At 45.5% G+C, this 15039-nt stretch overlaps 2 protein-coding genes across 2 annotated transcripts; one reads left to right on the forward strand and one right to left on the reverse strand.

The window, feature by feature from the left end:
* Nucleotides 1-890: 890 nt before the first annotated feature.
* stam2 (signal transducing adaptor molecule (SH3 domain and ITAM motif) 2) lies at nucleotides 891-9150 on the reverse strand. Its single transcript, XM_037489315.2, has 15 exons — nucleotides 8958-9150; nucleotides 7742-7826; nucleotides 7577-7652; nucleotides 7109-7204; nucleotides 6605-6751; nucleotides 4855-4921; nucleotides 4522-4699; nucleotides 4343-4437; nucleotides 4169-4251; nucleotides 4010-4097; nucleotides 3852-3906; nucleotides 3612-3750; nucleotides 2261-2427; nucleotides 1932-2150; nucleotides 891-1856 (listed from the first exon to the last, which is right to left on the reverse strand). Exons 1-14 carry the CDS (start codon nucleotides 8995-8997, stop codon nucleotides 1964-1966), a joined length of 1503 nt encoding a protein of 500 aa, XP_037345212.2. The 5' UTR covers nucleotides 8998-9150; the 3' UTR covers nucleotides 891-1856; nucleotides 1932-1963.
* Nucleotides 9151-9884: 734 nt separating this feature from the next.
* Nucleotides 9885-13326, forward strand: hacd2 (3-hydroxyacyl-CoA dehydratase 2). Its single transcript, XM_037489293.2, has 7 exons — nucleotides 9885-10150; nucleotides 11118-11235; nucleotides 11599-11617; nucleotides 11813-11901; nucleotides 12166-12287; nucleotides 12387-12565; nucleotides 12655-13326. The coding sequence occupies exons 1-7, from the start codon at nucleotides 10026-10028 to the stop codon at nucleotides 12735-12737; spliced, it is 735 nt and encodes a 244-aa protein (XP_037345190.2). The 5' UTR covers nucleotides 9885-10025; the 3' UTR covers nucleotides 12738-13326.
* Nucleotides 13327-15039: the final 1713 nt, after the last annotated feature.

Consider the following 15039-nt stretch of genomic DNA (forward strand, 5'->3'; position numbering starts at 1 on the left):
ACATCTCAGCCACAACAAAATCAATATAACCAAAAAGCTTTTCTCTAGGACCGTCGATCTGATATTTCATTTTTTTATAGGTGTGTATATATTTATTTATTCGTCATCTACTTTATTCATTACTTGGTTTTAACATGTTCCTTTTTTTACCACTTACATTTTCTTAATAAAAATGTACATATCAATAGATAAATATGTCCAATAAAATTACACATCATTTAAATTGGGCTGCACTTGAGTTGATCCAATTCTAGATCATAAATATACATTAAAACATACAGATAAAGTATAAAGAAGAATCCTCAATGTCAGCGGTAAGTCTATTGTTATTTATACATAGAGAGCAACAAAAACAGAAATATGATTACGTTGTAGCAGGATAAAGCTGATGTTGCATTTATTGAAGCTGGACTTTACGATGAGCATTTGAAGGCGGCATGACTTAGCAAATGTATTCTCTTTATCGAATTGAAATACATAACGGCCTGATATAAATAAAAAAAAGACTAAATTGAGTACTGCCCCTCATGAAATATACATACTGTCGACTATGGAAAACATTTAAATTATAACCCAAAGAAATCTTCAACAATTCAATAAATGAACATTAAGGATTCAAGCGTTTTCTCCGTGGAAAAAGAGGCAGTGACGTCACAGCGCGTGAAACGGAGAAAATTCTCACCTGCAGCGGTTTTTAAGAAGGACGCTTGGTGTTAAGGGGCAAAGTTAGATGAATAAGTCAGAACTTGTGATTAATGAGCTCATAATTAGTGCTAATGGAAGCAGCTAATCAGGTGCACAGTTGCTATTTGAACCACTGTACCATTAATTATATAAAAGCAATTACTGAAAAGGCATCCAAGGGGAAACAAGCAAGAAAATTCCTCCACACAGGTACATTTATTTTTATTTCAAAGACTATTATACATTTGCTGTTAAAAAAAAGCATTGTTTGTGTTTTGAAATTTTAGATAAAAGGAGTTTTTCCTGGAATATTTTAAATATACAGAATCATACATATCCAGCGGACTCAGAGTGAAGTTCACATCGCTCTTTGATTCCTACAGAAGAAACAAGGCCTCAGTGGTAGAGAAGACTTTACAAAGCTAAGGTGCAACCGACTATCTTACATCTAGTATACATAATAATAATAATAAGTCTATGAGGAGCATCCTTGATTTAATAAGCGCAATTATAATTAAGTCCCCAACCTAGATTTTTACCTGGAAAATAAAAGTTAAAGCAGAAAAGAAATTACACATTCTCTAGCCATGTCAATCATACATGTGTGATGTCTCAATATATATATATATATATATATATATATATATATATATAAAAAATCAAAGTAGAGGCGACCTCTTCGTCGAGTTAGAGCTTAAGTGTGCAGACATAACAGAAGATAAGAGGCAGGAAGATAAGAGGCAGGAAGGTACTGACGGAATAACCATGAACACGTAACATACACACATGGGAGAAAGCTTCACATGCGTGTCACACACACACACACACACACACACACACACACACTTAACAAAGGAGGGTGGACAAAAGTAAAGGAGGAAACAGGTGAAACAAATGTTTAGTTAACGGGGGAACATGAATAATAAAGTGTGCCTACTGGGGGGGGGGGGGAAGCGTTTCATCTTCTTAGTCATCTGTGAGCCAACATGCCCCCGCCACCCCCCCACCCCAATTCACAAACTGTTGACACAATCCTCCAACTTCTTCTTCTGTGGTTAACTGTGACTTATGTGAAGATCGGCGCTGCCTTCACTGTCGGCTGGGAAAAGAAGCCGCCGAGGGCAGGAGGAGATTCATGGCGCTGAGGGGGTTTTTGGCTTCACGTACAGTAGCTGAGGACATGAGCACAAAAGAGTGTCATGAATGAGGTCATGATCTCTCACACACACACACACACACACACACACCTGAAGTGTGTGCTGGTCTCCATCTGTCAGTTTTACAGCAGAGGCTGCTGGTAGTACACCGCCTGCTGCGGGGGGGGAGGAGCCTGGTGTGGGGGGGCGGGTCCTGGGTAGGACGTGGGAGGCATGGCGGGGCCGTGATAGGTGGACATGTCCACGGCAGCCTGGTGGTGGTAGGGCGCTGCGGCAGCGTGGTTCATGTACGGAGTGTTCATAGCAGAGCTGAGAGGAAGAAAAGTGATGAAAACACACCATGTGACAGAGAGGAAACTAAAGCACTAGAACAGCGTCTCGCATGCACAGTGCGTACGGGCACGTACTATGAGCCTCACCTCATGTATGGGAGCTGAGGGGCGTGGCCGTTGGGCAGGGCTGAGACGTTGGGGGGCAGCGAGTGCAGCTGTCCTGGCTGGTCGCCGGGCAGAGTGTAGGTCTGAGCAGGGGGGGCCTGAGGCATCCCCGGAGGCAGGTAGGGGCCGCCGACCTGGCCCAGGTATCCCTGAAGGAGAGGGTCAGCATGGTTGATCACTGTAAGCCCCGCCCTAAAGCATCCCCTGCTTTATGGTCCATTATAGACCTGTCAATCATTGTGTAGCCCCGCCCTAAAGCATCCCCTGCTTTATGGTCTGTTTGACTCTAAATGGACCATCATTCACTAAATGAACATCATGCTGCATTGAAGAAGACTTGAAACTAGAGACTGAGACTATAAACTCATGTTTACAATGTTTACTGAGGGAATAAATCAAGAGAGAAGTAGAGTCATTTCCTCATAGAGGTCTATGGGACCAGAGGTGTCACCCCCTGGTGGTCAGGAGAGAGAACACCGCTTTGATCCGGGTTGCTGGTTTAATATTTAGCAAGGTGTACATCTTCTCATCTTGCAGCCTTAATAAAGAGTTGGATACACAGTGAGATATCGAAGCAGCAGCTCGAGTGCACTGCACCAACAAGCCAGGTGGTGTTTCTATGAATAGCATCACGAGTCTGCTTCTCCAAACAAGGACGCTCACGCCCAATGAGATCCTGCAGCCTGGTTGGAAACAGGAGGTGATGGAGAAAAGAACAACAAAGAAGTGGAGCAGCAGCCCGCTGTGGGCCGGACTCGGCGAAGTGGACTTTTAGGACATAAATCACAGCCGGACAGGCTCCTCCTCCCCGGGGAGGACAGAAGGACAGAAGCTGGCGCAGCTACACAGGGAACATCTCTCCAGCCTTCGACTGACCTCCTTAAATGTTGACTCGGCTTTCATTGAGTCAACACACCAGAGAAGCTCTTCACCCAAAAAACGCCTGAAAAGCACGTTTTCTGTAGACAATCACAGTTAATATTGTTCAATTTGCATCTTCACGATGGCCCTTGAACACACCGTGTGTGATGATGGGTCAGAAGAGGATGTTTCATCTCATTTAAAATATCGTGACCAGATTCTGTGGTGAGCTCATGTTGGATTGAAGGTTGAGAAGCTGAGGAGAGGAACTGATGTCACAAAGCGACACATTAGATCCATAGTTTCCTTTGTTAATTCCTGCCGTCGGGTCTCAAAGGACAAGGAAGCAGCATCTCAAGTTAACGAGACGTAGGTTAGAAAGTTTAAAGTATTTTACTTCGATGCCCTTCAGAAGAGACATTGAGAAGCAGGATGTGGCCCGCTGTCCGTCGTCATGGCGATGGCCTCTCACCTGCACCGCGCCGGCCGGGTTGTACTGCGCCGGCCTCTTGGAGTACGCAGAGTAGAGCGGCGCCTCGTTCACCAGCTGGTTGTAGAGCTCCAGCGCCTCCAGAACCTTCAGGTTCAGCTCCGACAGCTCAGAGTGTTCCCTGCGGGGGGAGAAGGGGGAGAGAGGGGGGGGGGGGGGCAAAGGTCGTCAGACGACCCGGGACTCCGAAGCAGAGGAGGAGGAGGAAGAAGAAGACGCTACCTGTCGATCTCCTGCAGCCTCTCGTCGATCATGGGGTTCATCTGTTCACACGCACCTGAGGGGGGGGGGGGGGGGGGGGGGGGCACACAGAACACAGTTAGCCAATGAGCCGCTGCTTCTCTCTCTCTGTGGCGCCGCCCCGGCTCTCGGCGCCGTACCCTCCAGCTGGATCAGCTCCGCCGAGTCGGGCGCCGGGTGGGCGGGGTCGGCGTCCTGCAGCAGAGCCAGAGTCCTGTCCATCGTCCCCTGAGGAGACAAGAGGAGGTGGGTCTCTGCACGAAGACCGTCGGTGAGAGCGTGGGGGCCGTGAGCGCTACCTCGTCGATGCAGACGGGCTCCGGCTCCTCGTGGGCCTCCTGCACCGTCTCCTCGGGGGTGGGGGTCTTCTCAACGAAGGCCACTGGGGGGGGGGAAGAGGCGGAGGTTAACTTAGCGGAGGTGAAGCCGCTCCTCGGTCGGGGGGGGGGGGGCTTGACATTCGACGGACCGACCTGTCTCCGGCTCGGCGTGCAGATTGGTGGTGACGAAGTTGGACGGGTAGAGGCCGACTCCTCGGTGGTTCTCTCCTTTCCACCAGTTTGGATCGCTGTGAACAAGGAGCACGGCGCCGAGTCAAGTCACAGCTCAACGCCTGAAATAAAATACACATGAACAACGGACATTACGTCACCTGTCGTCCAGAACCAGAATCAGCTCCCCGGCTTTGAAGGTCAGCTCGTTATCTTCAGCTGCTTCGAAGTCGTAGAGCGCTCGCACCTTCCGCGCCTCCTGCCCCCCGGGGTCAGAGGTCGTGGCCAGAGGGCGTGTCTCCACCTGCTGCTTCTGCTCCTGTAAGGACAGCTCGATGGCTGGGAAGGGAGGGGGGGGGAGAACGAGTCAATAAATGCTGAATTTATTTAACTATTTCAACAAATCCACTCGATAATCCATGCAAACTCAGAGAGAGAGAGAGAGAAGCCATGAACACATTCAGAAAGACTAGAGTGTAGAAGCCGCACTTCACCTTTGGCGAGGCTGTCATCCTCCGATTCTTTCACAACAGCAGGGGGGGCAAACTTTGTGGAGGATCCCTGTGGTCGAGATAGATGGAAAGGTCAGGTGTGTGTGTGTGTGTGTGTGTGTGGTTCCAGAGGCTTGGTACCACTCGTAGGTGATAATACATCAGTAATCATGTCCATATGGAATAGTTCCTCTGCAGGACTTTACAGTAGTAAAATACTGACTGCGTAGAGGTATCAACATCTCAACTTGTTCCTCCTACAGCTCAGGTGATCGATGGCTGGAAGGTAAGCAGTAGCAGGGCCCCCCCCCCCCCCCCATGCGGTTTGCTCACCAGCTGATTCCAGCTTAAATGCCACAGCCCTCCGGTCTCTACTAGAGCCGGTGGGAGTCCAGAGCATTAGGACACAGAGACAGACGATGTTCACCCACGAGGGTGAAGACGTGGTGGTAAAAGCGTCTTATCAACCAACCAACCGAGATGACAGAACGACAACAGATCATACATCTGTAGATCAGCTGATTTATGACGAGGGAGAGAAGACAGGTCCAAACGAGTCGTTACACAACAAAAACACAGACATCAGACAACAGGAGAGAAGACGGCGGTCTGATGTGAAAAGGGCTGCAACAATGAATTGATGAAATCAATAAAAATCCATTTTTAAAAGTGTGAAAAACGAATTTCATCATCAATTCTTATTACGTCACACGGAGCAAAAAAAAGAGCAGCCAGCAGCGCCGGCTGCTGTTGAGTCACATGACGCAGGCAAAGACGTGTTGGGAGCACCACGTTGTCCCGTTTTGAGGCGATGAACATAAGGAGCCTCCAGCAGCTCTTCTGCTGTTTACTGGTCATCCAGCTGATCAAGCTAGCGTTAGCTCGCTAATAACAGCAGTAAAGCAGTTAGCAAGACTAAAGACACGTTTTTATTTACTCTCCTTTTACTGTTGCACTTGGTTATTTTTTAGCTGTATTTAGATTTGCTGTAAACATTTACTTAAATTGCACTACAATGATGGAAATAATTTAATAAATAAGCTTCGAGTGAACATGGGGCTGTGTTTCAGAGTGTGTCTGATTGTGTGCATCCAATACCAATCAGAACATTTAACAGGATTTGTTTCAACGTCAGAACTTGTCCTCTATACTACACTACATTTTCTATTTTGGAAATGTAGATTTGCAGTTGTATTTTAGAATAATGGGTTGGAAATTAAAGCTTTTTAATGCGGTTTAAAAAAAAAATCTGATTAATTGATTATAAAAAGAATCGTTAGTTGCAGCCCTAGTTGTGAACACAGGAGAAGACAATTCAAGTCTTCTTCAATACAGAATGATGTTCAATTAGTAACGGATCCAAACATGCTACATGCTGATTGACCGGTCTCTATGTCCATGTTGGATAGGGCTGAGCAGGGGGGGCCTGAGGCAAAGCATTCTGGTCAACTAGAGACCTGTCAATCAGCGTGTAGCCCCGCCCTAAAGCATTCTGGTCAACTAGAGACCTGTCAATCAGCGTGTAGCCCCGCCCTAAAGCATTCTGGTCAAGTGAGACCTGTCAATCAGCGTGTAGCCCCGCCCTAAAGCATCCCCTGCTTTATAGTCCATTAGAGACCCGTCAATCAGGAAACACGGGAAAGGCCGCAATCCAACTCGAAGCCCCCAACCAACACGTGACGGCACCATGACGACTACCGGAAGCCCCCAGTAAACTACACAGGTAAACTTTGCTACAGACAAGACGGCGTACCTGCGAGGACGCGCTGGGGAAGCAGATGCCCTCCTCCTTCAGAGACTTGATGGTGGCGCTGATCAAGCTGAGCTGTGGGTCCTTCTGGAAGTCTTCTGCCCACTCCACCATCAGAGCCTTCAGCTTCTCACACACCTTCGGGTGGGCCTGCAGCACCAGACAGAACTTCATGTGAGTGTGTGTGTGTGATTATTCACCAAAAACAATCCATACGGGTTTCTTATAAGGAGAATCTATTTACAGCTCCACAGCTTCTCCCAGATGCTTTTCCTTACTTCCATGTCAATGTTTTGGTGTCATTCCCAGCTGAGCCACATATTCACTCTCTCTTCTTAATGTACTTGCACTCACCGTATTTGTGAGTTAAAAAGCCCAAACTTTATCAAAACATCTGAGAACACGTAAACAAAAGTGGAACCTAAAGTAAAGGCGTACAGCATAAACACTGCAGCAACATATGACGATCCCACACAGTGGTACGAGGGAGAAGAAGGGCTCACGTACTCTGCTCAACACGCTGCGCACTTCACTGGAAAACTCCCTCGAGCAGATTTCCAGGTGGAATATTTTGCCGCAGTTTGACACACAAGCGCCGAGCAGCTGCAGAAGAAGTCGTGAAGAAAGAAAGGGATCAAACAGCTAAGTAAAGTAAAACTAAGCAGGTCTTTATGGTGGGAAGCTTTTGGAATTAAAACACCTTCAATGAGACGAGCTTTAATGATGTCAATGGATAAATATAAAACCCTGATGGCTTTTCTTAATAAAAATGCTCAATGTTGGTTTGTAAATAAATGACATGATGAAAAACAGAAAGATACGTTGTGCCAAATTGGAGCAAACAACGTCCATTAATCCCATGAAGGAAGAAAGAAAACTGAGAATAAAAAGGTGCACATTAAGTTTCCACCCAGTGAAGAAACCTTCATTTGTAACTCCCTCCTACAGAGAGCCATGTGTGACTGTCCCACTCACATTGACGGCCTGCATGGCCACGTGAGGCACTTTGTGGTTGACTCTCTTCATGATGGATCTCAGGCTGTCCTTCGGTCTGCAGCACAAGAGAAACCAGCAGAGTTCAGCAGCCGCACAGCGACCCCCCCCCCCCCACCCCCACGCAGAAACCGACACACAACCTACCCGTTGGCTGTCGTTCCGATCTTATCGCAGATGTCCATGATGAGCCCCCAGTCGTCCGTCGTGTTGGTTTCATTGGTCGACTTCTCTGTAAAATGCGGCAGACGCACGGTGAGAGAAACGCGTGCACCTTTAAATCTTTAAATTAAAATGAATTATCTTATGACAATATCCACAATATTGTCTTTAACAACAGTCACATTCTGGCGTCACCTCTTGCTTTACGCTTAATAGAAAGGAAATACAGACGGCAGTTACTGAGGAAAACATTGAGGTGCTTAACTACATTAAAGTCAGCTCTTTGTCCTTTGGATGTGTCCTTTTCTATAACATGCACACGTGCATGTAGTGTCTACCTGTGATACGGTCTGTGTCATCAGGAGTTTGCATGCAAATGTTCATTTGACTATGATGAGAAGAAATGAGGCCAACGCGTTATAATCCAACGCAAAGAAGAAACAAGTGCAACGCTGTTATTGGTTGTTATCAGTGTAACAAACAGTTCAAAAGTCAAATCAACATGACGTCCATCAACCATCATTGATTGTTCGTTTGATCCCTAAATGTTAAACTCGGAAAATGGAACAAAACACGTCATTTTCACTCAACAGTCACATAAGACTTTGAAAAAGAGCTGTTCACAAATACAAGTTGAATTAGAGAATACTTTGGGCCGTTTGGATTATTTTAACACTAATAAAAATAACAATAATAATCAAGCGATGATGATCTGCTGTTAACATGTTGAATCTAAACAACGTTACAGACTATTTGGATTCTAAATAATGTTAATCTAACGTGATTATTGCTCTTGCCTTAGTTTGATCATTTACAAATTAAAGACTAAATTAGTCGCTGATCATAAAGTGAATAAATACATAACGTCATAAAGAGATTTTAAAAGATCGTTAAGTGTCCTAATAGATCTTTACAAGCAATGCCAGCCAGTTTAACGTTGACGACCAACCGATAAACTGATCGATAACCGTATTGGATGTCGATGGCAACCAGCCAGCTGAAGAACCGGGACGCGTCTGAGCCTCGTGGATGTGTGGAGAAGCACAAAATACATAAACTCACGACGCTAGCAGCGAAATGAAAAGACAACACTAAAAGCTAACCGTAGCTTAGCTTCTGAGCTAACGTATTTATTATTGGCCTGTTGGTTAGCCGCCGTTAGCTTCGGACTCACACACAACCAAAAGAGCGAGTCACTCACCGACATCTTGGTCAAATGGATTTTGGGAGAACAGAGGCATCTTGTTGATTCAACAAACTGCCAGACTACGTAACAAACTAACGAGTATATGTGTAAGCTCACGAATAAATCCTACACAAATATCTCTTCCTCGTCCATTAGCTTTAAACTCGCACCAGTTGCTCTTCCGGTAACTTGGCTGTCGTAATCAATGCCTGAAGAGAATGATTAATCCACAAAATACGTTTTATTAATGTATTTGGCGCAATTTTATTTTATTTTTATTTTGGGATATTTAAAGTTGAGCACGTTGACAAATTCCTAAATAAAATACTTTAAACAACTTTCTTAAACACCTCTGTTCACACAAAGGAGACAAGTGAAACACTGACATCTAGTGGAGAAAAACGGGAAGGCGCGTGAAGAATCATTTTATTACGTCCAACATGCCTTTATCATGTTACTCCAGCTAAATGACATACGTTCAATTGTAAATACATTATTTTGGGAGTTTACACGTGGACAGAAAATGTTACCCAAGAGAGATATACTGCCGTCTTCAAGTAAATACAATTAACTGAAATATCAATGTATACATTATATAATATAGCAAGAAAAAAACAATAAGATATTAAACAAAATAACATAACTGAGTAAAAATGGACATTAAGTACTTTTAATACAGTCTACATAAACAATGCAATATGTCTATGTAGACCATTACAGCGTGCCATGCAACCACGTGACCTGACAAAGAGTACTGCGTTAGCTAAAGAGTTGGTTTTCTATCAGTCCTCAGCAGTCCATGGTCCTATTCCAGTCTGCAAACACCCACAGACACTCTCCACGCGAACCTAAATGATCAGAACAAATAGATGAAGTTGCACATTTTGACGGGCGATATTTAAAAATAACGTTTCAGAGAGAACGTGTCAAAGTGAAGGCGGAAGTACGGAGGAGTTGCTCCTCTTGCTTCGGGAGCACGCTTCCGGGTTTTCCCCCCTCCCACCCCACTTGTTTGTTCCGTGCCTCCCGTGAACCTGACAGCCGCCGTCGTCCCGGGTTGAAAGAGCGTCGAGGGTTGCAGTCATGTCGTCAGCTGCTGCGGGCACCGGCAAGACGGCCCACGGCGACGTGGCCGCGAAGAAGAAGAAGGGACCCGGCGCCCTGGCCACGGCCTACCTGGTCATCTACAACGTTGTTATGACAGCGGGGTACGGAGCGCGTTCGTCGTGCTAACGCTGCTGTGGTCCGATGTGTGTGTGTGTTTGTGCGTGTGCGCGCGTGCTTGAGCTGGTTGAGCAATCGAGCTAACCACTGGCAGCATGCCGCGCTGTAACTGTCATGTTACAGCGCTATTTAGGTTTGTACTGCTGTGCACGTGGGAAACGGTGTTAGCATGGTGTGCAGCAGATAATCGCTCCCCTTACATCCTAATGCGGATTAGCGTCAACCGCCCTGGGTGCGCGCGCAGCTACTGACGCCACAACACCTTCCAGAGATGACAAACGGGTCAATGTCTGACACCAGTCAATATTACAAATGCAGGGGGAAAATACATCTTATGTGAAAAGTAAAACTTACATAATTAGTCTAATATATTAACTTGGTTGATGATTAAGGAACTAGTCCCAATCAAGAACAAATGATAAACGTCAGTGAGTGTTGCTGTTGTGAATATTAAGCTCCCATTAGCTTCGATTGTGTTTCTGACTCGTTATAGACCAGACGGCCGGGTGTTTAACCCCCAGATAACCTTCTGTAAAGGTTTGTCTGAACAAGTGCGCCTTTGACCTTTGACCTTTGTCTCTGCGTGTCGGTTCCTGCATCGTTGCACAATGAATGGCGGGCAGTTGTAAGTTGTGGCCTCTACACAGATCCAAAGAAAAAATACAAAATTGAACAGTTATTAAAGAGAAAACAAAAACACGCTTGAATAGAATAAATAAATATATATGTATTTATTTATTTTCAATGATCAGATTATCTGTTGGATCTTGTTTTAAATGTCTGCAGTGAAAATACTGATCACAGGCTTTCTGTAACCAGTGTAGCAATAGAGCATGTTGTAATAAGTAGCTAGCTAACCAGCATGTGTGTGCATGCATGCACGCATGCGTGTGTGTGTGTGTGTGTGTGTGTGTGTGTGTGTGTGTGTGTGTGTGTGTGTGCTCTCCCCAGGTGGCTGGTCATAGCTGTGGGTCTGGTCAGAGCTTACCTGGCCAGAGGAAGCTATCATGGGCTTTACTACTCCATCGAGAAGCCTCTGAAGTTCTTCCAGACCGGAGCTATTCTGGAGGTGAGATGAGCACAAAGGGCGGCGCCCTCACTCCGTTAACTACACTATGCACACGCTCAGTACTTCAATGGTGTCTTTTCCAAAGTCCCAATGAACCAATCTCTTTTGACCTCATGACCCTTTACAGAGAGGTCAAGGAAAAAGTGGTTAGGAAAGGAGGTTAGGGGTTATTTTTTTGACCATTGGGGAGGAAGGTTGGCCTCGCTATAAACACTGGCGGCACTTTAGCGATTTTTGAATAATTTTTGTTCGGTGAAGTAACAAACCGTGATGTACAGATACTTCTGTTGTGTCTTTGAGCTTTTTGCACGTTGAAAAAATGAAAATGGAGATTTCCTTATTTTCTGTTTCCTCCCTTTACAGATTGTGCACTGTGCTGTGGGTGAGTCCTCCGTCTGTCACCATGTGGCAATGTGCAGGGATACAAGATATCATTGTGTTCTGTTTGGCCCACTCTGAATAAACAATCATATCTGATTAATGGATTGTTGGCACAATATGTAAAAATGGTAAAAGACTTTCATTTAGCTGATCACACCAAATATTAAGACCCCCCCCCCCCCCCCACACCTTTCAGGGATCGTCCCGTCCTCCGTGGTGCTGACAGGCTTCCAGGTCCTGTCCCGGGTCTTCCTCACCTGGGCCGTCACTCACAGCGTCAGGGAGGTACGCCGGCTTCTTCACCTCCTTTTCTACTTCCATTTTGAAATCCGTGTGGGGGGGTGGGGGGGGGGGTCACTGTGTAATCCCCTGATGCTGGTGCCTGTGCCCTCTGCCCCGTCGATAGATCGGGGAGCTCTGAGCCTGTGAGTCAGCACGTGTCTCTTTACATTTAACCTCCCGTCTGCATCTAGCAACCCGTCTGCCGCCTGCAGTGTGAAAACACCCCCCACCCCCGCTCCTCCCATCATGCATCTGTGTTCCCTGCAGGTGCAGAGCGAGGACAGCGTGCTGCTGTTCGTGGCGGCCTGGACCGTGACGGAGATCATCCGCTACTCCTTCTACACCTTCAGCCTGCTCAACCACCTGCCGTACCTCATCAAGTGGGCCAGGTAGGAGATGCCCCCCCCCCCCCCCCCCCCCCGGCCACACTGCAACTCAAATGGTTGTTCTGTGGAGTGAAGCTGATCTTCTATGGAATGTGGTTGCAGGTACACTTTCTTCTTCGCCCTGTACCCCATGGGGGTGAGCGGCGAGCTGCTGACCATCTACGCCGCGCTGCCCTACGTCCAGAAGACGGGGCTGTACTCCGTCACGCTGCCCAACAAGTACAACTTCTCCTTCGACTACCACGGCTTCCTCATCCTCGCCATGGTGTCCTACATTCCCTGTGAGTCCTCCAGCGCAGGAGAACCGGCTCTAAGGTGCTCAATCCCTTCAACGTGATCGTTATAACTTTGATACCCCCCCCCCCCCCAGTCTTCCCCCAGCTCTACTTCCACATGATCCGGCAGAGGAAGAAGGTGCTGGGCCACATGGAGGACCACAGCAAGGTGGAGTGAGACCCCCCCCCCCCCTTCCCAACGGGCCGAGGAACCAAAACCAACCACAACAGCCGGGAGATTTCCATCATGGAGACACTTTATTTGTTGTTGTTGTCTTTCTCTGATTTCTGATCAATGTTTGTGTGTCTCGTTGGAGAGTCCACGAGGACTCGGAGCACTGATTAGTAGTTCTTTTTTATTTAATTCTTTTGTCTTCTCGTTGGCTTCAAAAGTCTGATCACATTCCTGATTTAAGTTCAATAAAACTTTTCCATTCTGTGGTGCTGTTTTCCATCTAGTCACATGATCTTTGTTTACGTCCAGTCAGCTGAGTCCCAGTGGAGCTTGTCCTATGATGTCTTAGTTGTTTAGGTGGTTTGTACTTTAAGTTAAGTGTGTTTTTATTTATCATCCCTCTTTTTGTCATGTTCTCGTGCAATCGCTTTGTCTTCTTTTTTTATTCTCTGATCAACTCTCTTTAGCTCAAACAAAGGGATTCTATATATTAAGCATCTATTTCCATTCAGGCTTTATTTAAGGAAGTTCAAGGGATTTATGGAAGTGTATTAAGACGAGAACACAAAGCACAATAAACGGTAGCAGCAGAGTTTCTGGATGAAGTTCTTTGATATGTAACTAAACCATATTGTAGCCGAACATGAGGATGTTCAACCGTATAGACTTTTATTTTGAAATGCAGAGTGACGAAGTGACTTTGTTCTGAGCTCTATAGTGAGCTGCAGAACCATCAGGACTGAGACACAACTGTGAATCATTGTGCTTTGTGTCTAACGGTCACTTGTGATTTGGGTAATTTTGCATTCGTGACATTCGAGTTCTTCCTCTATCTCGTTTTTAAATATGTTGTTTCAGCTGCTGTGAGAGTACGTTTTAGTCGCTCCTCAAAGGGCCGTGTGCAAACCTCACCATTACCAGCGTCAATACTAACAAGTACGTAAACTAAAGCGCGTGATGTACGGAGGTCTTCAGTAACGTAGCTTTAAAACACTGGTCTCGTCTGTTAAAGTGTTTGTATCAACAATCCCGTCCCTCCAAACTACTTCCTATTACAATCATTCAAAGCAAAGTGAGAGAATGGTGTTATTGCACGTTGATAATAGATAAAGAGAAGTCCACTGAAGCTCTTCAGACTGGATCCAATCTGCCACGGCCCCCCGCTACCCAGAGGGACTCTGGGCACATACATAACACATACACATACATAACACATATATAACACATACATAACACATAACACATACATAACACATATATAACACATACATAACACATAACACATACATAACACATATATAACATGCACATACATAACACATATATAATACATAACGCATATATAACACATGCACATACATAACACATACATGATACATACATTACACATACATGATACATATATTACACATACATTACATAACTTACATAACACTTACATTACACATACATGATACACACATAATACATAAGACCTCATGATGAGGATTTGAATGAAATAAACCTTTGAATAACTCAACATTGCCTGCAGCGGACTGTGGAAGCAGACAGTGTGTGTGTGTGTGTGTGTGTGTGCGCGATGTTGAACTGCTGCTGAACCAGTTCATGTGACATTCACTGTTCACTGTTGTCATCCCATATTTAAGAGTTTTACAACACCTGTTGTACATTTATTGTTAAAAAAAGAATGAATTATTGTTATTGCATCGGTACCTTTTGTGTAGCATAGTAAACATCATTAAGGCTTTAAAAAGTTATTAGCATTTTGTTTTTATATTACGTTGCGATTTATAACCAAATGAAGCTGAATATTACATAATGAAGGGAAAATGTGTTGTTATGACTTATTCTGTGGTTATTGCATATATTTCTACGAGATAGTGTGTTATCATATGCTATTATTTTGTTGCATAATGTGTTGTTGCACTATTCAACTCTTGGGTAGGATTCTGGGTAAAGCGGCAGGACCTCCTGTAGGGTCGGATTTTGAGTACTCGAGTAGTACATTAGTAGTACACGAGTACTTAAGTAGTACATGAGTAGTACATGAGTAGTACATGACTACTTTTGCAATAAAAGAGCGAGTAATAAGAGCAAAGCAGCGTCATGAGACCTGCAGAGAAAACTGTGTCTTCAGATGAACGAGACTCAGATTTCCATCTGTTGTCAGAGGACATGGCTGAATGGAAGCTCCTGTCCTCTCCCAGGACAGTGTCCCCCTCCTGGAGTCCTAATGCATGAGGGGGAGGGTGGGGGGGGAGTAGACACCCAAGGCCCCTCGTCACATGCCTCTGGTTTGCATTAG

The sequence above is a fragment of the Pungitius pungitius genome, chromosome 10 (genome assembly GCF_949316345.1).
Source record: "Pungitius pungitius chromosome 10, fPunPun2.1, whole genome shotgun sequence".
Taxonomy (NCBI): Eukaryota; Metazoa; Chordata; class Actinopteri; order Perciformes; family Gasterosteidae; genus Pungitius; species Pungitius pungitius.